Source organism: Strix uralensis, chromosome 17, assembly GCF_047716275.1.
Source record: "Strix uralensis isolate ZFMK-TIS-50842 chromosome 17, bStrUra1, whole genome shotgun sequence".
Taxonomy (NCBI): domain Eukaryota; kingdom Metazoa; phylum Chordata; class Aves; order Strigiformes; family Strigidae; genus Strix; species Strix uralensis.
Window position 1 is genome coordinate 1,756,683 of NC_133988.1, and position 26,058 is coordinate 1,782,740.

General features: G+C 54.6%; 2 protein-coding genes across 7 annotated transcripts; one reads left to right on the plus strand and one right to left on the minus strand.

Annotated features, from left to right (window-relative positions):
• The first annotated feature begins 196 nt into the window (after positions 1-196).
• On the plus strand, positions 197-14,285 carry LRRC74B (leucine rich repeat containing 74B). 5 transcript variants are annotated; one of them, XM_074887633.1, is made up of 11 exons: positions 197-274; positions 506-648; positions 1,915-2,047; positions 3,938-4,144; positions 6,148-6,257; positions 6,844-6,959; positions 7,628-7,706; positions 8,148-8,243; positions 8,634-8,753; positions 9,691-9,834; positions 12,605-14,285. In XM_074887633.1, exons 1-11 carry the CDS (start codon positions 220-222, stop codon positions 12,614-12,616), a joined length of 1,215 nt encoding a protein of 404 aa, XP_074743734.1. In that variant the 5' UTR covers positions 197-219; the 3' UTR covers positions 12,617-14,285. The 5 variants fall into 5 exon arrangements, with proteins under 5 accessions (XP_074743734.1, XP_074743735.1, XP_074743738.1 ...); XM_074887634.1 differs by lacking the exons at positions 8,634-8,753; positions 12,605-14,285 and adding an exon at positions 10,014-11,634; XM_074887637.1 differs by lacking the exon at positions 12,605-14,285 and having other exon boundaries at positions 8,659-8,753; positions 9,691-9,818.
• A 1,867-nt stretch (positions 14,286-16,152) lies between these two features.
• Positions 16,153-24,320, minus strand: SLC7A4 (solute carrier family 7 member 4). Of its 2 annotated transcripts, none has more exons than XM_074887632.1 (5): positions 24,210-24,320; positions 20,034-21,075; positions 19,251-19,927; positions 18,346-18,454; positions 16,153-17,893 (listed from the first exon to the last, which is right to left on the minus strand). In XM_074887632.1, the coding sequence occupies exons 2-5, from the start codon at positions 21,013-21,015 to the stop codon at positions 17,700-17,702; spliced, it is 1,962 nt and encodes a 653-aa protein (XP_074743733.1). In that variant the 5' UTR covers positions 21,016-21,075; positions 24,210-24,320; the 3' UTR covers positions 16,153-17,699. The 2 variants fall into 2 exon arrangements, with proteins under 2 accessions (XP_074743733.1, XP_074743732.1); XM_074887631.1 differs by lacking the exon at positions 24,210-24,320 and adding an exon at positions 22,287-22,368.
• Between the last annotated feature and the right edge of the window lie 1,738 nt (positions 24,321-26,058).

Consider the following 26,058-nt stretch of genomic DNA (forward strand, 5'->3'; position numbering starts at 1 on the left):
AGCGCCGCCACGCCCCTCACCGCCAGGACACGCCCCCTTGTGACCAGGCCACGCCCATATCCACGCCCCCTCACAATAGCAACACATTGCCAGACCACGCCCCCTCGTGGCCAGGCCACGCCCCCCACGCCCCTAGCAGTCGCGCTACGCCGCCAAGCCACACCCCCTCACCTTCCGCCCTGTCGCCATGGCAACAAGCGCGGCGGGCCCGGGCCGGCGATGGCGGCGGCAGCAGCGGGAGGCGGCGGGAGCAGCGCGGACAGGGGGAGCTCGGGTGCGGCGTGAGGGGCCTCCACCGGCTGGGGCTGGCTCCGGCCCGGTGTCCCCGGGGTGGGTCCAGGGGACGCCGGGTTTGTCCCGCCGGTTCTGGGAGGCAGCGGCCTGGCCTGGGCCCGGGCCTAGGCCGCGCCCCCGCTGTGGCGGTGTAGGAAGGGCAACACGGCGGCGGGCTGTGGGGCTTCGGGGAGCGCTCGGTTAAACTCTCCCCAACGCTCTTTCCCCGCAGGCGAGGAGGACGCCGGCGGCCCGGCGGGAGAGAGCCGGTACCTGGCTGCGTGCCGGGCCTGCGGCGTGACCCCGGCCTCCAGCCTCCTGCGGTGCACGCCGGGCCCCGCGCTCAGCCTGCGGCACCGTGGCCTGGGCCCGCGGGTGAGGGACGGCGGCACCATCACCCCGCCTGAGGGACACCTGCTGCGGGGCTCTGGGGCGTCGGGGGGGCTGTCCCCTCCGTCACCCTGCCCGCATGCCTAGCTGTGGTCCCTCCACAGAAACCAGTGCAAACACCCCAGCCTAGGGACTGTCAGTTTTGTCTCTCCCACTAATGAAAACGCTGTTGTAACGCCTCTGGATATCGGAGCAACCCAAGTTTTATGTCAAGAACGTGTCAAGGACCCTTTTCTCCCCGCCTTGCCAGCGGCTCAGATAGCAGTTAGGGGCCGGCGTTATGCCACGAGGTGGGGATTTGTCAGCAGGTTGTTTTGCAGGGCCTAGGAACGGGCGTTGACTCTTTCCCCAGATGCAGGAGGGGAGTAGGGAGGATGAAGTGTCCCCCCTTGGGTTGAGAATTCTACCTGAGAGTGTATTGTCTCCCCTGGGGTACTTCACATTTTTTAAATTAATATTTTTAGGAGGAAATTATAAACCGTTTGCACATTCACACATTGGTTCGTGTCAGGTAGTCCCACCCATGAAAGCTGCTTTCTGTGGGTGTGACATTTTGGAAATGTGTAGTTTGGACCATGAAAAGGGTGCAGCCTTTCATACTAATTTTTGGTGATAAACCTTTTTGTTCTGTTATTTTATCTGGAATAGTTCTCTGAGGTCCTTTCCAGTTCATTTTCCTATGTCTGATATCCAAGGCTGGAGAAAATAGTTTGATTTTGCAGTATCTGTGGAGTAATCACAAGGTCATTGCCATACGTCTGTTTAATTGTAAATATTTTTGAAATTAAGAATTCCCACTGACAGATCAGGATACTGGCACGATATAGGCTTTTTAAATGTTGAGGTCAGGATTCAGAGCAGCCATAAGTAAACTAAAGGGGTGCTTACTATGGCTGTACTCAGACTGGCAGCTAGAAGTGATGTCCAAAGAGACATCGTCAGGCACTGTGGGCTGGGACCTTTTCCTTTTCCTCTGTGTTGTGAATATTGACAGCAGAAGGATTTTCCATCATTTTTATGGAAGGCGAAATTAATTCTTTTATAACAAATGAAAAGAAATATCTTAAATCATATTCAGTCTAGTTTTAAATGATTTTGGAAGGGGAATCTTTTTGCACGATTCTGCTGATGGCTTTGTGAAATCCCCGTGTCCTGCCAGACTGAGGGAAGCTGAAACAGAAACATTCACAAGAGCTTTGTGAACCCGGTGAAACTGTAAATGACCCAGTTTAGGGTTTTTTTTTGTTGCAGGGTGCCAAGGCTTTAGCTCTTTCCTTGATGGTCAATACCTCTATCCTCACGTTAGACCTGAGTGACAACTGGCTGCAGGGAGAAGGGGCAGCTGCGATTGCAGAGATGCTGAAAGAAAACTGCTACATTTCAGGTTTGTATTCTCCCATCTGCCGTTCTCTGGTAGACAGTTGTTGTAGAGGAGGAAATTGTGTTGGCTTCTTTGTGGATGTAACCAATCCTGATGCTATAGTGACTCTGTGTGTGTGAAAAGGGTACCAGAACTGGGGTGCTGTTTGAACGGTGAGTGTTTAAAACTGTGCTGCTTCATCACCTTTCTCCATCTGTTTTCTTAGCATTTACTTTTATGAAGTTAGGATGCCACTAACTGGAGTCAGCCCAGTGCTGTTATTCCTGTGAAGCTGCTGGAAGCCAGCATAAAGAGCGTGACATCCCTTGGGTCGGTTGGGGTCAGCCATCCAGCCGTGTTCCCTCCCGGCTTCTTGTGCCCCCGCAGCCTCCTCGCTGGTGGGGCGGTGTGAGGAGCAGAAGAGGCCTTGACGCTGCGTAAGCACCGCTGAGCAGTAACGAAAACATCCCTGTGTTACCAACACTGTTTTCAGCTCAAATCTAGAACATAGCCCCAAACTAGCTACTGTGCATAAGATTAACTCTATCTCAGCCAAAGCCAGCAGAAAAGGTTAACCTTTGTAAGTTGAATTTGCATGATTGGCATCTAAGAAAACAGGGCTTCTAAGTAGGGACAGGGGGAAGAGAAGCCCATCATCCTCTGTTCCAGCAGCTCTTCCCAGGACATCTGCTCTTCCCAGGGACATTTCATGTGTCTAGTACCTCTGTAGAGACTACAGATACTACAGATATGGGGAGCAGAAGCAGAGCAGCACTTCCTGAATTTCAGTCTCGGGCAGTGTTGTGTCTAGAGATCATGGTATTAGTCCCTGCTTTTCCAGGGTTGGTATCCCTGCCTTTCATAATTCAAGTAGCAACTCCCAGTTACACGTGGACAGCTTATCTGGGTGGTGGGTTACACGTGGCAGGGTCCTGCGCTGGCTCTGCAGAGCTGAGGAGCAGTGAAGGCAGTTTGGTGGGATACAGCTGGTCGTGCCAGCACGTACCCAGAAGCACTAACAAGCCCACCCAAACCTGGGATTGTTACATGCAGAGGCAGTCTAGGAGTCCCTGTGCTGTGCTTCTGTGCGAAGAGCGCAGAGCGGAGACCCAGCATGGATCTGTGTGGAGCCCTGTTGTATCTCTGTGTCACATTTTCCAGCACTTGCATTAACCTCCTGTTTCAGTGTCTGACTCTCCAGGCCCCTGTACGATACAGGCAGAACTTCACTATAAGTCCTGCTGGTTGCTGCACTGAAGGATGTATTTTATTCACAAAGGTCAGTTTAGACAACTGATAACACAACTCATATAACTAAGGCAACCCTGATCTGCTTTGTCAGGGAGTCATCATGGATGAAGGGGACAGGTTGTGTGCTGAGAAACCCCTGTTAACATGGGATTTCCTTATTTTTGTGGTTGGATTCAGTATTAGAGGTTTAAGGTTCTGTTACTCTGTGCTAGGAAAGTTTGTCCCGTATGTAGGTGAGCAGAGAAGTTCGTGCTTTCGTATTTGGGTCTCGGTGTCTGTCTTCACATCCATTCGTGTTACATTTAGCTTCGCTGTCTCTCCCAGCCTACACTTTTTTTCCAGCCGTGATGAGGAGCCAAGAAACCTGCTATAACTTTGCTGAGTGTAGGTTGCACCTGGAGTGGGAAGCACAGATGGACAGGGAGCACTTTTGTCTCATGTCCCATATTCATGTGGCAAAACTTGAATAATCCTATCTCAGGGACAGGCTGTGAATTCAAAAATGAAGTTTTGTTGTTCCTACTAAAATACTGTGTTAGACCAGGTTCAGTATTCTTATTCTCTGAGTCCAGCACTGCTTCTGCCATTGCAGCGTAGAGGTCAGGTGCCTCCCTGGCATCGGATACGATTTGATGAGCTGATAATGTCTTTTTCTTTCCCCAGCTGTTGATTTATCTGACAACAAATTAGGTGTTGAAGGAGCTAAGGCCTTTTCTGCTATGCTTCTAGAAAATACTACAATTGTGTTCCTCCAGCTCTCAGGAAATGAATTTGACGATCATGCAGCAAAGTATTTAGCGGATGCCATCACAGCAAACAGCAAAGTGGAAATTCTGGATCTGAGTTACAACATGTTTGGTGACAAAGCAGGTAAAGTGCTGTCTGTGCCACTTGCACAGAGGGGTGCTGTGGCAGTTTAGCAATGCAGCTTAATGAGTTGCTTGCCTGCTTCAGAACTTTGGGGAGCAGGGTTGGTTAATATTTTTAGTTTCCTGAAAAGTATTTTTGGCTTTTTGTAGACAAAACCAAGTGTCAAGCTGTCATCATTCATTCGTCTTCATTCTCTGCCCTTTCTTACAGCATTGCAAGCTTTACCTCTTCTGTTTCTTTCCTCATTCTTCCTAGTTCCCAAGTTCTGATGGTCTTTCTTTCACTAAATTATCATTTGCTTTTTTTCTCGATCATTATTTCAGCTTTCACAGGTGTGTAAAATGCTTAATAAGAGCAGAAAAACCCCAGCAGAATGGAGTTTGCCAACAGCCCTTCTGTCTAGCTCCTTGTCACTGAGAGGTGATTGCAGGTGCCAAGGGGAGGGTGTGAGAGTGGAACAAGCAGACAGTTGTGCTTCCCTGATACTCTGCCACCTTTGACAGCTTCTGGTTTGGGGACTTCCTTTGCTAGTGACTTTGGCTATTTCTTTTCTTGTTGGTCTCAACCTTGTTAATGCATCTTTGACTCCTGATTTTTAAGCACGCTGTTATTTAAACATTACATCCTTGTCACTGCTCCTGGGATGCTGTGTGATGTGATGAAACCCAGTTATTGCTCTCTGGGCCTTTGTCTGTACTGGTTTTACCAGTCTCACTTGTGCTGGCCTGAGGTCCCCCATCCTTTCTTCCTGACTGTCCACTTCTACAGAACACTCCTCATGATGTCATTGCTAGTCCCTGACTTTTCAGCCTTTATGCTCATCTCCTTTTTGTACCTTACTTCATCTTCTCCATCTGTGGCTGTCCTTGGGCAACCCCAGCCATGTGTTCTGCTACTATCTCCAGGATGAAGATTCACAAATCTTCTCCCTGCTCCCAGTCTCACCCTACAACTGTGCTCCAAATCCCTCTACTTCCAGCCCTGTCTGATGGGTACACACTCAAAAAGGGAGATACTGAATTTTTTCTCTCCTGTGCCACATGGCATGCCGTCTGTCAGATCCACATTCTCCCCGGATTGTGTCTTTCATGAAAAATTCACCTTCTTCTCTCCATCCACTGCTTTACAACCCTTAATCTCTCCTGCTACAGCCTCCTTCTTGAATATCCATGTCTTCAGTAGGCTTTTCTGGCTCAGAAGAGAGGCAACAACCATAATCCTCATCTCTTCTGGCCACCAGGAACACACCAGCCATTCACCTCGTTCCTTCACAGTTCAGTTATGCTTTTTCCCTTGTTTCTGCTTTCGAAGGCTGCAGTGGCTGCTTTTCTCTCCACCTTACATCCTCCTGCTCACCTCCTGCTGCCTTTACAGGCAAACAGCTCTCCCCGGTCTTCTGGTCTTCAAGCATAGCAATGGCTTCCTTCTTTGCTGGTTGACAACCTCATTTCTTTCCTGCCTCGTTGGAAACTCACAGAACACTTGCTGAGGAACCTATTCAGATTTTATAATGGCACAGGAACTCTGGGAGGGCTTAAGGAGAGAGCAGAGCTGGCTGCTGTGCCAGCAGAACAGACCAGCAGGCTTCAGCTGGCTGGGGGCCAGAGCTGGGGAAGGGTGAGAGACTGTGGGAAGCTACCTGGCTGCTTGGTGTCAGCTTTCAGACTCGCAGCGGGCTGAAGAATGAGCCTGTGCAGTCAGATCTCCACGCATGAGCAGCAGACCCTGGCTTTGGGATACGGTGATCGGATTTTCTCTCCCTCTTCACTGCTTTTGCAACCTGTGGTCAGAGAACACATATGTTTTGTTGCTTTAATGTCCCGCAGCTTCTGCTTTGTGTTTATGGTAAACAATGTATAAAAGAAAATAATATGTTGTAGTTTTAATTGCCTGCCTAGAGGTAATACAGACAGTTGCAGAGAAATACCTAAACTAACCCAAGCTTCCTTTTAACTCAATCCTTTTAACTCTTAAACTGTTTGGCTTCATGTATTTTTTCTTAGGTGAAATTCTTGGAACAGCAATAGCAGAAAACATTGGATTAAAGGAACTTAAAATCAACTGGAACCATTTCCATAGCCAAGGGGCAGCTGCCTTGGCCAAAGGCTTGGCGGTAGGAAATGTTTTTACTCCTGTTTTTAAATTCTGAGAACACACATGAAGCTTTATCTGCTTAAATGAGCGTGAATGCCATGACGTGCTGTTTGACTTGTGCCCTTGCTTGTCCAACAGCCATCTATAATCTGGGGTCATACAGACCTTGGAACTAAGAGAGTAAAATCCATTGTCCATTGATACATGCATATGTTTTAATTTCTCTGTTTCTAGTTCTTTCCCATTTTAGAGTCAAAATGATGATAATGAATGTTTTGAATTGTTTCATTTCACTTCTGCTTCATAAACCAATACAGAATTGTTTTGTAGTCTATATACAGCTTTTACTCTACTAAAAGAAAGAAGTCTCTCATTAAAATACCAAACAGTTCTTCCAGCCTCTTAGGCTGAAGTGGACCAGTAAAGTAATTTGATCTCACCTCTTGTGTAATACAAATCACATGTGCCATCCACGGACTAGGGGAGCAAGGCCCCAACTGCTTTTTGGACAGTAGAAGGGATGGTAGTGCACAGGCAGGATATTTCTCCAAGGTTGAATCAAGGGACAGGGAGATTTTCAGTTGTGTGTTTATGTCACACCACAGGCAAACATATTCCTCAAAGTGCTGGATGTTTCCTACAATGGCTTTGGCAACAGTGGAGCAGCTGCCTTGGGGGAGGCTCTTAAAGCCAACACCGTGTTGGAAGAGCTCAATGTTAGGTGAGTCGGACTCTGGTCCTGCCCCCATTTTGCAGTGGTGGGCAAAGCCCGCAGCAGCCATTTGGATCTACCTGCAGAGTGCAGGATGTGTGTAAGGCAGAGAGTGTTACAAAATATTAGTGCTGCTGGTCTCATCCCAAATCCCAATTCCTCTCCTTACACTTGGGGTCACTTCTGAGGGGCTGTGGAATATGTTATGGGATGCAGGGGAAAAGCATCTGGGAACGGCAGAAGGCCTGTTGGGGGACGTTTAGGGGAGAAACGAAAGGTGAGGGTAGGAAACCAGTTGGTGTGGGGAGGAACAAGTATGGGAAAAGAGAGGGACGAGGTGTGAATGTTGAGTGTTTCTGTCTGTGTGGCTGACCATGTGTGTATCTCGCATGCGTTTGTGTCTGTCCCTGTTGGAAATGCAGGGTCAGCCTCACTGCCGGGGCCGTGGAGCCATGTCAGCCTTGTCTCCGTCAGCCTGTGGGGTTTGGCAACTCCTCACCACTTCCAACCTCCCAAATACAAGTGTTTAGTTGGAAGGAGCTGCTCTAAATTCTCTCTGGATAGAACATGTTTTCAGTGCTGGGTGAAGCAGGAGGTTGCATATCCTTTGTCTGAGTGATGTGGGTATGGAAAACCTGCAGCTCAGCATGTGAAGCATGCCTTTTATCTGTTTTTAGCAGCAACCGTATTTTGGTGGAAGGAGCTCTGCACATTGCAGCTGGCCTGAAAGAAAACAAGACTCTGAAAAGACTTAATGTGAGTAACTTTCCTAGGAAGGTACTGGAACCTCTTACGCATATTTAAATATCACTGGTGCATGTATGTGCTGGATGGAGCCCCTTAGAACAAATCCACAGCAAAATCCGGGAGCTGCTTGCCCCAGCCTGTCTCCTCCCATGCTTCCCTGGTTGCAGTATGCTCTCGTGAAGACAGAGGGCTTGTATCCAGCACTTTCCTTGGCGAACAGAGATTGCTGTGAGCCTGCCAGCCTATTTCTGCAGCAGTAGTGTCCAGCTTGGCATGGTGGGTGGCACTGGGCTGGCTGCTTGAGAGCCCTTGGCCCACTGTTACTGGCACTTGAAGTAAACCCCGCTGGTATCTCACCCACTGGGGACCACTGGTACTGCCAAGGATCATACAAAAAAAAAACCTCCCAACCTGTCACATCCCCTCCTGTTGTTTATTTTCTGGCTGCAGATGACCAGAAATCCTATGCAGAGCGAAGGCTGCCGTGGGGTCCTCAAAGCTCTACAAACAAATTCTGGCACTGGTGTTGAGATCCTTGACTTGCCAGTAAGTGTTACACCAGCAAGAAGAGGGAAGGGAAGGGAAAGATTGAATGTGTGGTGTATGGCTGCCGAAGGGCTGCCAGAGGGATTCTGCCTCTGTCGTCATTGCTGCCCAGTGAGGACTGTATATGGGGGGATGGCCCCCACTTGAAAACACGGACACACCTGTGGGTGCCCGGGCCCCACGCTGTGTGTTTGCAGCAGCACCGAGGTGTGTGAATGCCCCAAACTGGGCCTTGCTGAGGCACTGGGCAGCAGCAGGGTATGGAAGAAGCAGGACTCAGCCCTCAGTGCAAAGGTGCTGGGCACTGGGAGGAATCTGGCTGCCTGTGAATTCAGAAATTCCCTGGGAATCTTGAGCTCTCTGCTCTGACAGTGCAAATAATTTTGAAAGGATTTCTGTCCCATTTCCAATGAAGCTAAATGGCACTTCTATGACACAAGAGCTTCCACTTCAACATCCAGCCCATTTGTGAACGGTGCCAGATCTGAGAAGGCAGCCCTCTGTCACCAGGTAGGTCTCAGCACAAGGCCTCTCATACACCCTGCCAAAGAGCATCGCTTCTGGAACAGAGGCTCTGTCTCAGGCCAGTAGCCACTTAATGCCCTTAGGATGAGTTAGTTAGCAACTGCTTTTAATTTCTAAAAAGTGAAGTCAGTTACTCAGTTGTTTATTGAGGAGGCATTTGTCTTGCCTAACTCATATCCAATGTAGGTGACTATGTCTGAAGTGATGACACAAGATCTGTTCATAGATGGAGGTTTAATCAATGGTATTTAAGGCAAAATTAACACACCAAAGTGCAGACGTCCGTGTTAGGATGAGGAGACTTGCACCTCAGCTCTGCTGACTGTGTCACTGGGGACTGCGTAGGGAGACCGTGATGGTGAGCTCGGAGGAAAGACTTGCCCTGCAGTCACCAGCATTTAATCAAGTGGATCTTGTCCTTCACAACCCTTTGCTATGAACAGTCCAGATGTCTGCCCTACCACCTCATGATCCCTGAAATGTTGAGCCTTCCTCTGTCATTCAGTGCCTGTCCCTTGTACCTCCCCCTCTTCAGCTGTTTCAACCTCTATTCCTGTAGACCATTCTTCTGAGCTTACTATCCATCCTGGCATTGTGCTGACTTTCTCTCTGTTTTTTTTTTTTTATTTGTTTGCTTGCTTTCCACCTTTATCCACTTTAGCTCACTGTCTTTTGGTAGTGCAGTGAGGAACTTGCATAAAAACCAATATCCTCCTGTGATCTCTGTGCTGTCACCTGTATGATCTCTGTGCTGTGTCACCTGTAACGTGGTGGTGTTGTCTAACAGCCCTGGATCTCACAACCTTGTGTCAGAATTCCGTGTTTGGGTTAAGAAAGTACAGGATATATTGCAGTATCTGTTTTCTGAAGGAGGGTAAATCATACCACATGCTTGCTTACATGCAGTGATTTTCCCCTCTAGGACATCCCCGTGAACAAAGAACTTGCAGAGCTGTGTGGTGCTGTGAAAATACTTTTCCCGAATCTTCTTCTCAGATATGGTGGAAATGTGAAGTTGGAGAGGAAAAGTCAGTTGAAAGCTGAGCTTTTGACTCAGCCCAAAGTGGTGGGTAACTCTCAGAATTAACATGAGTCTCTCTGGGGCTGCTGCTTTGGCACCTCTGCCTAACACCCCAGTACCACGCACCAAGTCTGTGACCCAAGACCGTGCCAGGGCAGGATCTGTGCAAGTACTGGCTACTTCATCGCTGCTGGCACTTGGAAATTCTGTCTTTTCACTTTAAGATTTCTGCTATGACCAGCTCTGAGTCTCTTCCAGCACATGCAAGAGCATCCTTATGGAGGAGAGTCCAGGGGCTCCTTGTTAATCATCGTCTTTGTGTGTAGGGACATTTGTCTGGTGGAGCATCATGTGCTGCAGCTGCTGCTGGTGCTTGGTTCCATCGCCCGCTGCAGTGGGGTCTGTGCAGCCCGAGAGTGCACTTATGTAGGAAGCAAAGTCCTACCAGGAGATGTGCTGTGAACAAATGCCTTAGGCTCGTTCTGTTACACAGCCGGGGTTGCCTTTGCTGAACTGCCTGTCAGATGCACTGGTGACTCATTTTCAGCTGCTTCCTACCACAGTTCCTTAGATTTACATGGAGCCAGAGTAGAGCCCCTGTGCTGGGTCATGACTGGTGTTATTTCCTGGATGTATGCCCTTGATTTTGTCAGTGTTATACAGGATGGATGCTACAAGTTGCCTGGAAATAGGACAGGCACTCCGTGGTAGTTCAGGAATGACAACAGCACGTGGGCTGTAACTCTTCCCCTCCCTGGGATGTTTTCTGTGATCCTGGTATTATGATCCTTGCTACACTCTCTGGGACCCCCTGGGCACTGGGATTCAGGGAGGGGGAGGAATTGTGAGCTCCTTGAGGAGCAGGAATCTTGTCTGTGCTCTAAGCAGCCTGGCTTAACTCTGCCTCTCCTGGTGTCTGTAGAGAAGTGGTTTCATGCAGCAGTTTCTCACAGTTTGGGAGAGGGGCTGAGGTTGGTCACGCAAGGGGCTCTGGCTGCCTGGCTTGGGCTGGAGGTGCAGGCAGCTCCGCCCCACAGTCAGGGCAGCAAACCCCAGCGGTGTTGCAGTGCTGCCTTAACCACGTTGTGGCCGTACACAAAGAATTGCCTTTCATTCCCTGGAGGTTGGCAGACATCGTTTGTAAAGCACGTGCCAGTCTCGGCTTTATCCGTGGCTCCAGCTAGGCGAGCCTAGTCTGTCCCCTGGCATGTTGGTGTGCACTGGCTTTGCTTCCCTCTGCCACTGACACACCAGCTGACGAGGTCTGGGGACATCCAGGCAGTGCTCTCCTGTAAGGCGGTGGTGACACCCCTCTGAGAAGGCAGCTTGCGAAGGCGGGGGCCAAAATTCAAGACAGCTTCTGCCAGTCTCCTTCCAGAGTAGCTGGCTGGTGCCCTGTGTCTTGCCTTAAGCTTTTTCCCTGGAACAGAAGCATTATAAGCCCCTTGCTCACTTTTGCATTTCATTTACCTAATAAATGTGCCTACCAGTGAAATTGCACTTAGTTCTTAGAAGATGAGGTTTTGCCTCTTTATTTGAAAATAACTCTATGCAGCTATGATTTACATAATGGAGTTTGTCCTATAAATGTGCAAATCATTTTACAGTCATGTATCTAATAAATGATGTCTGAGCCTTGGAGTCACACGTGTCTGTTCACACCATTTGGAGAGGCCTCTTGCATGTTGTAAGGTCTGTAAATCTGGGTTGTTTCTAGAAATTTCAGAACCATCCTGACTCCCCCTCCATCTCTAGGTGAAAAGTTTGTGTATTGAATACAGAAGCTGTTATGGGGCTTGATTTAAATCTGTATTTTAAATCTATATTTAAAAAAATTTAGTCACCATTTATTGTTTCTGTTATGTCTTTTGCCCCTAGCCCTTCCCGTGCTCTCCAAAGAAGAGATGCAAATTCAAATCGTATTAAAAAATAAAGTGGGTAAAAAATTCTTACACACCAAGTCCATCCTTATTCACCAGCTGGTGTAACTAGAGAAGGTCCACTCGCCCCTGCCGTGACACATATCCATTCATTAGTCACTGGAGTCCGAGCTGGGTGGTTTTAAGCTCAATAAATCTATCAATAGACCAGCTGGGAGTACCCGGTGAGCCAGCAGTGGTTTATGGGGTGCTGTAACTGGGGTATATATGTTGAGTATTCAGTTCTCCTGCGGGTTTGATGAGAGCAGGAGGTGGCTGTGGAAAACTTGCCTGGTCCGTGAGCTGGCAGGATTGTGCAGGCAGGATTGTGCAGGCAGGATTGTGCAGGCAGGATTTGCCCTTCAGGAGGGCTGCAGGGAGAAGGGGGAACAGACAGCCAGAGCTGGCCCACGGGAGGTTTTGTGTGTGAAGCTGTAGGGATTTGCTGTGCTTTGGCAGCTGCTACAAAAGGTTATGAGGAATTAACACGTGGAGAGTTATACCGAGAGCTGTATTTCTGTTCTACTGAAGTACCAGTTATTCCCAATTTACCTGGCCATCTCCCCAGCTGGTATCACTGTTCCTCTTTCCTCCACACTCAGTCGTGTTCTCTTTCAGCCTGGGAGCTAATCGGGGAATAACTCACCAGAAGATTTGTTGAGTCCCTGTTCACGATGTCATTTCCAGTACTGAGCCGTTTTTTGTGTGTCTGAGTGTTATTTCAATATTGTTCTTTTCTGGTTTCTTTACAAAACTGCCAGGTAGCAGGTGGGTGCCTTGTGGAAGGTACAACAGCACTGCTGCCTCTTTCCAAGCTCCTCTCCCCAGTAAAGCACAGAGGTTACACAAATCATATTAATTGCCACTAATGATATTTTTTCCTTAATTCTTGGCAGCTCTCATTTTGATCAGTGTCCTTTTGAGGCCTTGAATTTCCTCGCACCCCTTCACCTTTTTGAGAGATCAGCCAGCTTGTTTTTTCTGCAGTGCTCTGGGACTTCTCCAGCTGCCTGATTGCTTCTGGAAAATGAGCATTAACGCTTCAGGGAAGCTTGCTGCCTAATTCCACCTGAAACTCTTCTGGTGTAAGTTACAGAGGTGATCACAAAAGTTTTAGCTACAGTAGCTGCTAATAAGCATCATTTGGAGGCAGAGCTGGGGCAGAGGAGTCTGCAACACAACTCTTAGCTTCTCCCCAGCGCAGGAGAGAAGTTTTTTGTGAACGCTTTCATCTCCTTTACAATATTGAGTGTGCTGCCGTGCACAAAAGTGCCCTGGCTCTTGTCCCAGCAAGGATCGGGGTCCATGGTGTTTGGTGCTGCCCTGAAGTGCTTCCAGTCTAGTGAGGGAAGCCCTGGCAGGTGGGATCATGAGAAACCAGCTGTCTGTGCTCCGGAGGAGGAGCAGCTCACCGCAGCCCACTCCTGACAGCATCTGATGGACATTTCATAACCTCTCAGGCAAAGCTGTCATCACCGCGAGGAAGTTTTTCTAGTCTCTTGCCTAAATCTCCCTCATGACAGTTTAAGCCCGTTGCTTCTTGCCTTGTCTCCTGTGCACGTGGTGAAGATTTATTCTCCTTACTTTTGTGGCTGCGTGGTTGGAGACTGGCCCATCTGCTGTCGGAAAGGAGCCTCTGCTGCTGGGATGGGACTGCATCATTCATGCCTACGCTCGTACAACTCGTTAGAAAACATCTGCGCTGCGTGGTGAGACCGGGAGGAGCTGCGGCCCCAGCGCAGCCTGGCTGCAGGGACTGCTGAGACACGAACACAACCGCCCCTGGGAATGCTTTGGGTACCCTGTGCTCAGCTCACCGACTGCTGGCCCGACCGTGGGGGGACGAAGGGACAACAGCACCCGGGCTTTGTGCCATCTTTTCTTGCCCTGCAGCCGGCAGAAGGAGCAGATACGAGCAGATATGTCGGGGCTGGAGCGCGGTGCTTACCTCATCCTCATCCTCCAGCTGTATGTGCAGCGGGAGGAGGGGAGGATGGCAGGGGATAACGAGAGGATTACTTACCGCCAGCCTTACACGGGCCCTGCAGCTTGGCTGTGCTGCTTTCGGAGCTGGGGTGGGGGGAGGGATAATTTAGAAACACAAGGCTGGGAAATGATTTAATTAGGACACTGAGCTGCCCTCTCCTGAGCACCAGCTCACCACCCTCTCCCAGTGCTCAGGGCTCCCCTTTCCCTCCCTCCAGCACGGACAGGGCTCAGGTATGTGAGTGGGTCAGTGCCTGCTTATTTCAGCGTTTTCTGTGATTATCTCTGAAACAGTTTGGGATGCACCTGCGGCCCCCACGCCCCCGCGATCCCTGCGGGAGCTCCCACAGCCCGGTTGCGGGGGCGACAGCAGCGATCCTGCGTCCCCAGGCCTCCGACATCCTCCTCCTGTGCCAGCCCTCGCAGTCCGGCAGCGCTGCGGGCGAGGCCCGGCCATCCCTGAGCGCTGTCTGCCCACTCCCACGCTGTCCAGGGGGGATTATCATCCCCAGATCACAGTAACCCTCTTAGCCCAGCCCGGGAGCACGTGTGCTGGGGCTGCTCCTGCCCCGTGGCCCTAAACCCTGCCGGGTTCCCGGAGCCCAGCACCGGCCGTTACACCACTGACCTACATACTTCCCTGAGGCACTGTAATTAGATAGATTTCCATGCAGTCCAGCTAGGCTGATTAGACCACTTCCATGAGTCCCAGAAAATATGAATTTTGCTTTTTTAAGCTAATTTGGATAAAGATACTCCCGTGGAAAACCAGCAAGCGGCTGTCTCCCTGTGCTCCATGAAACGGGGTTTTGTGAGCTGTCCACGGGATGGTTTGTTTATCAGTCTGGCTGGATCACACGTACAGGGGTACAGATGGGTGAAATGATGGGTTTTTTCTCCCTACAATTACAGGCTGCCATCTTAAAGCACTGATGTTTAATTTGGATTTATTTTTTTTTTCCTGCTAATACAGTTTTCAAGAACAGCTCATTGTAGGAGGGTTCCCTTGGTGGCAGTGGCTGCTGACAACCCCCTTGTTTTGTGTGTGCATTAATGGGTAGACAATTTAAAATCAATTAATACACGTTCTGTGTCTGTGCAAGGCACCTTAACTGCAATAGGATGGCGTATGACATGGGTGAACCGACCAATTTTATAATCCTATTTTAAAAAACCCACAAGTGTGCTCAAGAGGGGACACTCGCCTCCCAGGCTGCCATTAATTATGTTTCAATCTTTTAATTCCCTGCCAGCCATGTCCCCGTCACTCCCTGCCTCTCCCCGGCTGTGCTGGGGGGGGGTACCCCATATCCATGCTTGCTTTTTATGGCACAGCCTAAGAGCAATTTGTCTGCATTTTCACAAATGAACATTTTTAAAATAGATTAAATATCGATGGTTATGAGGCTCATGCAACAGCTCTTCACCAGTTTAAAAGGCTGACCGAGAGCCCACGCTGGGCGAGCTCGGCCCCGGCGACAGCTGAGAGTATTTTGTGATGTGACTTCTATTGACTTTCCTCCCAAAGAGAACATAAAAGTGTTTTGAACCTCAGCCTGTCCTGCTCTGTTAGGACTTCTACTGCTCTTCCCCAGCCCTGCACTGGACTCCCTTGCTCCTGATCCATCGCTACAGTTCTATTCTCCTTTATCCTGCTGACAATGGATTTACAGCAGAGATTAAAAGCCAACAATTGATAAGGAGAGTTAAGTCTATCTGCCTCCCTGGATACCTGTTGAATATTTTTTTAATAAAGAAAGACTTTGTTATCATGGAAGGAAACTTCCCTAGTGAGCAACAACAACGGTGAGGATGGGGGTATCGATGGATTAGCTCACACTTTAATTCCCATTATTTGCACTGGTTCACAAGTTCTCTCGTCCATTCAGCTCATACCCCTCGGCAGCTTTAGCAAACCTGCCCTGGTGCTGTTCAACATCGTCCTCGCTGTTGACAAAGGGGCCTGAGCATTTGTAAATACACAATTTGTAAACCTCAAGCTCCAGGCTACCTTTGCCCAGCTGCCCCAGCCCCTCGGGGGTCCCAGTGTCCATGAGTCCTGCCAGGGGTCACCCTCGTGAATGAAACGCCCGTGTCAGCAGAGCAGAGCTGCTCCCAGCAGTGCCCGCTGGGCCCGGCCAGGCGTTGTGCAGCTCACACATGTGCCAGCCCAGCTCTGGAAGCACGTGCTGGTGGCTGGGAAACTGGGCTCCCGACGCGGTGACCTGCTGAGCCCAGCCCCTGCCCCGCAGTGCCCAAGAGCAGGGTCTGTGTGCCCCGGACACAGCCCTGTGCTGCCCTGGCATGGCTCAGGAGGAACGTGGCTGCAGGGTGGCAGTGGGCAGCACGACCCTCCCCTTCCCCAAGCTTTGGGGGCCCTTCCTGAGCATCAGCTGGGGGAGCAGCTTCCCCACGCGGCCTCTTGGTGGGGGACAGACAGCACAAACAACCAGAGCCATCGCAGAACCAGTATTTATGAGGGTGACCGAGTCAGCCCGTTGCTCACAAGCCACTACACAGAGGTGCCAAGCAGGGCCACAGCATGGCGGGGACACGCTGCTCCGTGGGCAGCAGCGGCAGCGCGGGGGCGAGGCGGGACGCGGAGCAGCGCTGGCAGACAGAGGGGCTCCCCAGGGAGCGGGGTGTTGTACAGAGACCCGCCCGTGGCCCCTCTAGGCCCCCCCAGGGACTGGCCAGTGAGAAGCAATGGGACCAGCTTGCCCGTGGTCCCTGGCTCCTCGCAGGGTGCGGAGGATGTTGCACATCCAGCACAGCTGCAGGGAGCAGGGTGTCCACGCTGCAAGGCCTGGCAGATCGGCAACCTCGTGCCTGACTGATTGTTTCCTCCACCTATTTCTTCCAAAATGTGCTAAAACCCCCTTCCCTTCCACTCCAGGCTGCCCATGGGCAAACCAGCCAGGGGTGGCTGCAGCAGCGCTGCTGAGGTCTCCCCCCACCAGCACCACAGCAGCCAGGGTGAGTCCCAGAGCACGGGGGTGCTCGCTGGGGAGGGGGCAATACTGAAAAGCACCCACAGAGCCCTTCCTGAGCCACAGAGAGCCTGGGGGGGCCATCACAGGAGGCTGAGCCCCCCATGCTGGGGTGGTGACAGTGCAGGCTGTGCTGCGGGGGTGCAGGGGGAGGGGGGAGCTGGCTCCAGGCAGCCCAGCCCAGGGCTGTTGCTGGGGACCTCCGGGGACAAGGCAACAAATCTGGGGTCCTGAGTGCCCACACCCAGCTCAGGGCTGGGGCAAGAGCCTGGCCCTGGCGTGACCTTACAGCAGAGCTTCCAGCCGGGCACGGCCCCCAGCCCACCCTGAAACAGCTGACGCCAGCGCCTGGGAAGATGCAGTTGGGTTTCTGCCAAGCCAGGCTTTCCTGGGGTCTCTGCCCACCCGCTCATTCTCCATCTCATGTCCCCAGCTGCTCCTCAGCCCCCTCAGCCCCAGCCTGAGCAGCCCTGGGGATGGGGATGGCAGGGATGACGGCAGGGAAGTGCGTTTGGCCCCTGCCTCCACAGGGGGACTGCACAGGGCTGCAGCGAGAGCCCACACTGCAGCCAGGATGAGACCCAGGATGGGCAGCGCTGGGCTGCCTGCCCCGGCCCTGGGGACTCTCTGCATCCCTCTGCATCCCTGGCTGTGCCGACGGGCCAGCGGGAAGATACGCTGACAGCACCTGGGTGTGCTTGTGGGAAGGTGGGGAGGACACGGCTCCTTGTGAGCAGGGCAGGCACTGGGCTGAGGGGGCTGAGACCCAGTTCCTGAGGGCTGGGGATGGGGAGGGAGGGAGCCAGCCCCCACCCTGCTCTGTGGGGAGTGGGTGGGGAAGGGCAAGCATCCTCGTCATCTCCATCATCTCCAGATGGAGCCACACGCCCAGAGCAGCGCCGGTGGCTCTGCTGTCGAAGGGACCAGGAGGAGGAGGAGCGGGGGGGGTCTCTGGCCTTGCCGTGGGGAGGGGGTCAGATGCTCCCGTAGCCAGGCGCCCCCATCCCCCAGGCTGTCATCTCTTGCAGTCGTCGGTGTCGGTGTCCGGCAGCCCGGCGGCGGGCTGGGAGCTGGGCTGGACCGCCTGCACCCTCTCCTCCAGGCTGCCGCTGGGGAACACCACGTAGCGGGCGCTGACACGCTGTGGCCTGGGCTCCCGCAGGTTCTCCTTGCTGTGCCAGATCCCGTAACCGAAGTACACCAGCAGGCCTGCAGCGGGGGACAGGGACGGCAGCGGCTCGAGCACAGGCCAGCAAGCCACGGCACTGGGAGGGGGCTTAAGCCCGCTGCTTGCAGGAGGAAAAGGATCCTGCAGCGGGTTAAGAGCAAGAGGGGCACCCCCAGACCCCGGGGAGGGGAAGCCCCTTGCTGGGAAGGACTTCCCGAGTGCCTCGGGAGCAGGGGGTGGTTCTGGTCCAGAGCTTGAAGGAGGATCCAAACCGTAGCAGGAACAAGCTGTAACACTCCAGGAACCAGAGAGGGTCAGGGAGATGCTGGGAGACCTCAGCTTGTATCTCCACAGGACAACCAGAGGCAGAAAGGGGCACAACGCGCTTTATAAACCCATCACTGGGGGAGAAGAGCTGCTGAAGCAGCCGGCCAGTGCCGGGACAGGCCTGGTTCCCCTCTGCCCCGAGGGAAGCTGCCACAGGAGCACTCACCTAAGAGCAGCCAGATGGCAAAGCGGAGCCACGTCATGTAGCTGAGCTTCAGCATCAGATAGATATTGAGGACGATGCTCAGCGCTGGGGAGAGGGGCACCAGGGGGATCTGCAGGAGAAAAGGAGCCCAGGGGTGGGGTGAGACCTGCAGCACCACATTTCCCTTCCTTAAAACTATAGAAACAAAAGCCAGCATTGGTAAACGTGGGGGACAAAGTGATTGTCCCCTTTGGGCTTTCTGAAAATGACTTTTTTTTTTTCCAGGAAAAAGGCAACCAAAAGGAACAGCGGACAGTTATGGAGCCAGGAGGTGGGAGGCAGGCTGGCAGGGTGGGCATGGGCTCTGGAAACAGCCCATGGGCATCGTCACAAAGACCAAACAAGCTCCCGGTGCAATCCAGAGCCAGCGTGGTCCTCACTGAAGAAGCTGGAGCAGGGACACGGCAGGGAGGTGGTGTTAGCACTGGTGTTACTGTCCACACTGGGCTCCAGACAGGCTGGAAACTGGAGCGGGGGGAGCACAAGTGGCACAAAAGTGGTTTGGAGGCTGAAGAGCTCCACTGTGTAGCTCCAGGGCAGGCCAAAGGCAGGAGGAGCTGGGATGAGCAGGAGGAGAGTGGGGGGTTGCGGGGATGTGAAGGAGGGAACCCAGGGCGGACAGGAGTGATCCTGCAGGATGGACACAGAGCTGCTGGGGATGTCCCCTCCTGGGGACCGGTGACCACACAGAGTGACACCCTAGGAATCAGCATCTCCCCACACCCAGTGCTCGCTGACACCTTCCTCCCTCCTTCAGCACTTTCACCAGCCCGGTGTGACTGGGGCCTCCCGTGGGTCCACCAGAGCTGCTCCCACCCCACCAACCCCGGCAGAGGGACTAACCCTGACGGGGCCCCCGCGCGTACCTGAAAGGTCTGTGTGCCACGCTGCTGCTCGTGCGCCCAGATGAGGAGGAGGCTGAGCAGGAAGCCCAGGCTGAAGAGGACCAGCAGCAGGGAGTAGCTCCAGGTGGGCAGGTGGAGGTGGGTGTTGCCGAACACCAAGATGGAGCAGAGGCAGATGGCGGACACCATCAGGGTCACCACGGCCACCGTGACCACCTCGCCCGGGTAGAAGTCGCTGAGGAACTCCAAGTAGGGTTCAAAAGCTGCCTTCAGCTGCCCTGGCTCCCGGTGCTCTTTGCTCTTGTCCCTGTCCACCAGCTGGAGCTTGTCGGAGAAGGACTCATACTCCTTCAGCTCGCTGGCAGAGGGACCCTCGTGGGACTCAGAGCTGGGCCGGCCGCTGGCTGCTGGTGCGGGGACATCCACCTTCTGCTGCTGGAAGCGCAGGACGATGATGCTAGCGGCCACGAAGGTGTAGGCCAGCAGCGTGCCAATGGACAGGAACTGCACCAGGGCTTCCAGGTCGAAGACGAGGGCCAGCAGGGCCATGAGCAGCCCAAAGACCACGATGCCGACAACAGGCACCTGCGTGCGGGGATGCACTCGGGAGAAGACCTGAAAGAAGAGCCCATCCTCGGCCATGGCGTAGACGATGCGCGGCAGGGAGAAGAGGTTGCTCAACAGGACTGTGTTCATCGCTGAGGGACAGGCAGAAGAAGGACCGTGTCAGACCCAAACCGCCCTGGTTCCCAGCCCCTACCACGAGCGGGGCGGGCAGCTCCCACCGCCGCTGCCTGTACTCACCGCAGATGGAGCCAGCGGCCACCAGGAAGCCCGCCCAGGCGTAGCCCCTCCTGTAAAACGCATCCGCCAAGGCAGAGTCGGGGTCCAGCGTGTGCCAGGGCACCATCAGCGTCAGCACCACCGACACCAGGATGTAGGCCCCAGTGGCCAGCCCCAAGGAGAAAGCGATGGCCCTGGGGACAGCCCTCTGTGGGTTCCTGGCCTCTTCGCTGGAGGCCGCAATGACATCAAAGCCTACGAAGGCATAGAAGCAGGTGGCTGTGCCAGCCATGATGCCCGACAGCCCATACGGGGCAAAGCCGCCCTCTTGGGTACTCCAGTTCTTGGGCTGCGCAAGGATGAAGCCCATGATGAGAATGAAGAGGATGACACCCATGCTGATGGCCGAGAAGACGTGGTTGAGCCAGGAGGACACTTTGGCGCCAAAGGAGATGAAGGCAGTGGCTACCAGCAGGATGGCAGCTGCCAGGAAGTCGGGGTAGCGGGCCAGGAACGGCACCTGCCAGGTACCCACATGGGTCTCGGTGAAGTTCTTTATCTTGTGGTTGAAAATAGAGTCCAGGTAGCCGCTCCAGGCCCTGGCCACCGCAGCTCCCCCGATCATGTACTCCAGCAGCACGTTCCAGCCGATGAGGAAGGCCCAGATCTCACCCACAGACACGTAGGTGAACATGTAGGCAGAGCCCGTCTTGGGTACCCGGGCGCCAAACTCGGCGTAGCAGAGAGCAGCCAGGAGCGAAGCAAAGCCAGCGATGATGAAGGAGACGATGACGGCGGGGCCAGCGATTTCTTTGGCTACGGTGCCTGTGAGGACGTACAGCCCAGAGCCCACCATGCCCCCGATGCCCAGCAGCGTCAAGTCGATGGTGGAAAGGCATCTGTTGAAGGATGTCTCCATCATGTCGTCCTCCAAGGTCTTCACCCGGTTGAGTTTCTGGCAGAAGCGGGTCAGGTCGGCTGAGCGAGGCAGCCATCTCGCCATCCTGGAGGCAGCGGGCCCTTCCCTGGGGTGGTCCACAGTGGCGAGACCCTGCCCGGAGACCTGCCAGAGGAGCAGGAAGGTGTGAGCATCCCCTCCAGCAGGCAGGTATTGGGTGGTGGGGACAGGGCAGAAAAGCCACCGGGGCACATTCAAGGTGTCCCTCGCTCCTCAGCCAGTGCAGGGCTCAGCACCGGAGCGTGTCCTCCTCCACAACCAGCCACCCCATGCTTGTGCACCAGGTGAGAGGGAAACCACAGCACCCCCGGGGCAGCATGTCCCAGGCTTTTCTTTTTAAAACAGAGCTGTGTTAAAGCCCAAACCAGGCTGCTCTGGCTCTGCTGAAGGTTTCTTTGCTGCTTCCCCTCCACCTTATTCAGCATCTACCTGACCTCCCTGGGGTGTCGGCAGCCCACTGAGGGGACATGCAGCATCTCCCTCTCCCAGCATCTCGCTGCTTCCCCAGGGAAAGCCCAGGTGGGGCATGGAGACGTGCAGCAGGAAGTCCAGAGCAGCTCCAGCAAGGACATGGGAGGCCCCAACCAAACCAGGAAACACACCCAGCACCCAGGGCCCAGCCCCAGCCGGCGGCTGCCACCGGGAGAGCAGGAGGACGCAGCGCTGGGGCCTTTCAGGTGCCATTCACGGCTGCTCCCCAGGGCGGTCTGTGATTTTGGGGGTGCTCTCCCCTTCCAGCCACGCTCCTCCCCGTGCCAGGACACACGTCTCCCTGCACCCCCAAACCGCGGGTCGTGCTCAGAGGGCTGGTGCCTCTTGGTGCAGTCCCGCTCCCTGGGTCCACCTGCCTCAGGGGCCAAAAGGTCCTGGAAAGGCCACCACGAGCTGATGGCATGATGCTGGCCCGTGGGGACAACAGGCCTGTTGGCACCGACCGTGCTGGCTGAGACCCCCCCGGCCCCACTCGCCGCCTGCACCTGGGTCCCCGAGGAGGGGCTGGCAGCAGTGGGGTGCCCGACCCCAACGCACCCAACAGCCGCAGCCGGGCAGGACACGGCGCTCGCTGCCCACCGGGCAAGTGAACATCCCTCCCAGGCTGGGGGGTGGTCGTGAGTGGGGACGTGGGTGGGGGGGTGGGGAGGGGGGTTCAACCTCCGGCTTCATCCCCAGGCAGGGAAAGTTTCGCCCCTGCTCAGCCCCACCGCGATGCCGGTCCGCGGGCGGCGCCGAGCCCCGGCCCCGCTCCCCCCGAACCGCGGCGCCCCCCCCCGCGCCCCCCCCCCCCCGCTCCCGTCGCCCGGGAGGGTCCCGCTCACCTGCGCGGGCGCGGCCGGGGGCACCGCGCGGCTCCGCCAGCGGCCCCGGCCCCCACCTGCTCCGCGCCGCCGCCGCCGCCCGCCCCGGCTCCGCCTCCCCGGGCCGGCGGAAGGGCGGGGGCCCGACGCGGCGGCTGCGGGGAGCCCCTCGGGGGCCGCGGGTGGGGCGGGGGGACCCCCAGCCGGGGCAGAGCCCTCCGGAGCGGGGCTGCTCCGAGCCCCGGGGGCGGGGATGCTGCAGGGGCAGCGCCGCCTGCACCGGGGCTGGGAGCGGCGGTTGGGGTAACGGGGGTGGGGGCAGCCCCGAGCCCCACGGAGAGGCTGACGGATTTTTGGCAACGTCCTCACGACCTCACGGCTGCGGGCCGGACACCGGCCCCGTGGATGTGCTGGGCTTGAGCAGCCTGAGCCCCGCGTCAAGGGAGGCGCGGAGGGAGGATGGAGCCGTTATCCCGCATCTCGGCTGCTGGGCGCGGCTGGGGATGGAGCCGAGGGCTGAGACCCTGCTCCTCTCCTCCGGGGCTACTCCAGGGAGGAATCTGCCTCTACCCCCCGTGCTCTGGGGCCGCTGCCTGGAGGATGGGGACGAGCTCCACGCTCAGGTATTTGTCCTGACGAAGCAGAGATGTAGGGGAAGGCGGCTGGAGGGGCAGCAGCGGAAGGTGAGCGCTGGAACAGGCCGATCCAGCTCACGGTCCTGCTGCCCAGGACTGAAGCAAGTCCTTGTCTGAGCAAGGGCACAAAACCTGAGCAAGTGTGTAGTGCTTCCACCTGGCTCCAAGTACCACAGCTCGGTGGAGAGGATTCACCTCTCTCCCTAAGTCCAAAGGCATTTCTTTTCCAGAAGTGCCTCACCTCCCCTTGAACCAACATAAACCTTCCGCTTCTCTTAGCCCGCCATGGCAAGGAGTTTCCCAAACAGTCACCTCTTCCCCCTAAACCTGCCTTTTACAGGCTTCATGTAACACCCCAGCTCTTGTGTTTGAAGGGAGTGAAGTCCCTCTCCATGTCACCTGTAGTTTTATCTCTACCCTGTCCCATCTTGGGCACCTCATTTTCGGATAGAGGAGTCCAGCTTGGCTGGAAGGTGGTCCAGACCTCTGATGTCCCCATGGCCTTTGCAGAGCCTGTTCCAGCTCTGCCGCACCCTTCCTGGGATGAAGGGACCTGTGTTTGGGTGTCAGTGCACCAGCAACAAAATGTTTCTCATTTTCTTCTCTGCTCCCTTCCTAACGTCTCATAGGTTTTCTGATGGCTATTGAGCACTAAAGCTGATGTTTCCACAGACCCATCAGTCATCACCCCAAATGTCACTCCTGAGTGGTAGTGGTCAACTTGTAGCCCACCATGCAACACTAAGGGCTCCCACCTCCATAAATTCACCCTTATCTGTGCTGAATCAGCCTCCTTACGTGGAGGGCACCTCGCTATCCTCCTCAGCAGCCCAAAGTATAGAAAAAGGAAGCAGGAAACAGGAGTTGTCCCTTTCTACCACCCATCATTCACCTTCCCCCAGCTCATGGGCTGGCACAGAGCCGGAGCTCTCCCATCAGTCACCTCGCACCAGAACGAGGAACTTGATCCTCTCGTGCATCCCCTCTCCACGTTGCTTCTGGCACACAAGGGGAACTTAAGGTCCAGCTCCGTGGGTGGCTGAAGCCACCTGAGCTGTCACCAAAGGGGTTCCCAACCACATCTTCCTGGGGCACCAGTCTAGAGCTCGGGGGCTGCCCAGGTGGTTGAACCAAGGAGCTGAGACAGCCAGAATCCACTAATCCTTGGCAGCACTTGCAGCTCCTTCGGATCACTGTCACCAGGTCCCAGCCCAGCCCAGCCCTCACCGGCAGTAACACAACTGCAGTAGCACAGGCACAGCCAGTGCTGTAGGAAGGCGTCACCCTCTAGTGACACAAAAGCACTTGCCTGGAAAAATACGTGTATCCTCAGCGTCGTAGCACCCAGCAATGCTTCGGGGGGGGGGAAGCTGAGCAAGTTTTCCTCCGCTGAAATCGTGCTGAATGAATACTCCCTGGTCATGAGCTATCCCAGGCGCTTTATTCCCTTAAGATAACCTTTTCCACCAATTAGCCATGCCTGACCACCCTGCCGCTCTCCACCTCACGCAGAGAGCCTTTCTGAAACACAACCTGACCACAGGCATGGAAAATTTCAGCTCGGATCGGCTGCCTGGCAGAGCTGTCCACAACCAGATGGTGGGAGCAGGAAGCCTGAGAGCTGCCGTTGTCATGGCAGTGCCGGAGCAGCCGCCGCGATGCCCGGGACAGATGGCAACGGAGGTGGCAGTGACCAGCTCTCCTGGCTCCTGGGGAGCTCTGGACCAAGGTGGGCTCCACTCTTCGCAGCACAGGGCAGCGAAGCGGGGCTGACCCCACCTCCGGCGATCCCGACCTGCTGCATTGGCTGCCCCCGAGCTCCTCCAGCCACACCATCGGCTCCGTTGTGCCAAAGAAGGGGAGGGGGGGTCCTTCTGGGAGGCAGCGCTGCCCCCCCAGCACCCAGGCAGTCAGTCTGTCTCCGTTCCTGCAATAGGACCCATCGTTCATCTCTGCCTCCCTCACCCTCACCTCGGGAAGCAATTTCCTTGCCAACAGCTCTGGCCACACTCAGAGGAACACGGATGCCTTCTTCACCCGGTCAGCACCAGCGACTCTGTGTCTGTACGTGTCCTCACAGGCCGGATGAAGGTGTCTCCAGAGGGGAACGCTGCCCACTCTGCTCCTCATTTTAGCAGTTGAGTACAGGGCTCACAGCTGAGAGTCAAGCATCCACACCATTCAGGGTGGTTCGTGGAGATCCTGCAATGATGCAGGTCCCACATCAGCTCACCTTCCAGCTGGGGATTCTCCTCCAGGAGGCAGAGACCCCATGAGAGAGGTACCTCTCGTCTCCAGCTGCACTCCTGTGGGGAGGAAACACCCACCCGTGATGGCAACAGGAGGGGGCCTCAGCCCTGAATTTGCAAAAGTCTCAGTGGTCCTTGTAGCTGCTGATCTTCAGTGTTTGCCTACAGCAGTGGGCAACTCCTCCACCACCACCTTGCCCTGCCAAAAGGCCACCCACAAGCTCTTCCAACACCTTCGCAGGTTTCCTCACTTTAGCTGGTTCTCCAGCTCCACAGCTGGCTCGCTCCAGCTTCAGTGACCTGCTTTCATGGGAACACAAGGGCTCACAGCACCTTGGTACCGACCCATCTCCCAGCCTCAGTGCTGAGCAGCATACTGAATCTTGTCACGCTGCCTTCTGCTGCAAAGAGAGATTGCTGCAGTAACAGCAGAGGATGCAGCCAAGAGCGAAGTTACACAAAGGAGATCTCTCCCAAACACGAGCCTTGCTCTGGGAATGCCAGAACACCCTTAAACAGTGACCTGGGGGGAATCAATGCCCTTCAACACACAACGGCCCAAGTTTTTGAGCCACCCCCAACAGCTTCTCCAACTTGAACTTCATACGTGAAGAGCAGAACTGCTTACAGACTCTCCCTTGCACCATCCTGTTCCCTACAGGCAGCCATGGCGCCACTGCCTGGCACCACACCTTTCTTACATACTTGGAGCGATCTTTTACCAAATTTTCAGCAAGTGCCCCAACTCCTTCTGTCCCCTGAAGATGCGACTTGGGCTCTCGGGGTCATCAGCTCAGCCCTGAAAGGTCTCGGAACCACTCAAGGTTCCCCCCCAGCTTTACCCTAGCACACCCCAACCCCCACACTCATCAAGCAGGGAGGAGACAAATGTAATCACAATCATTGACA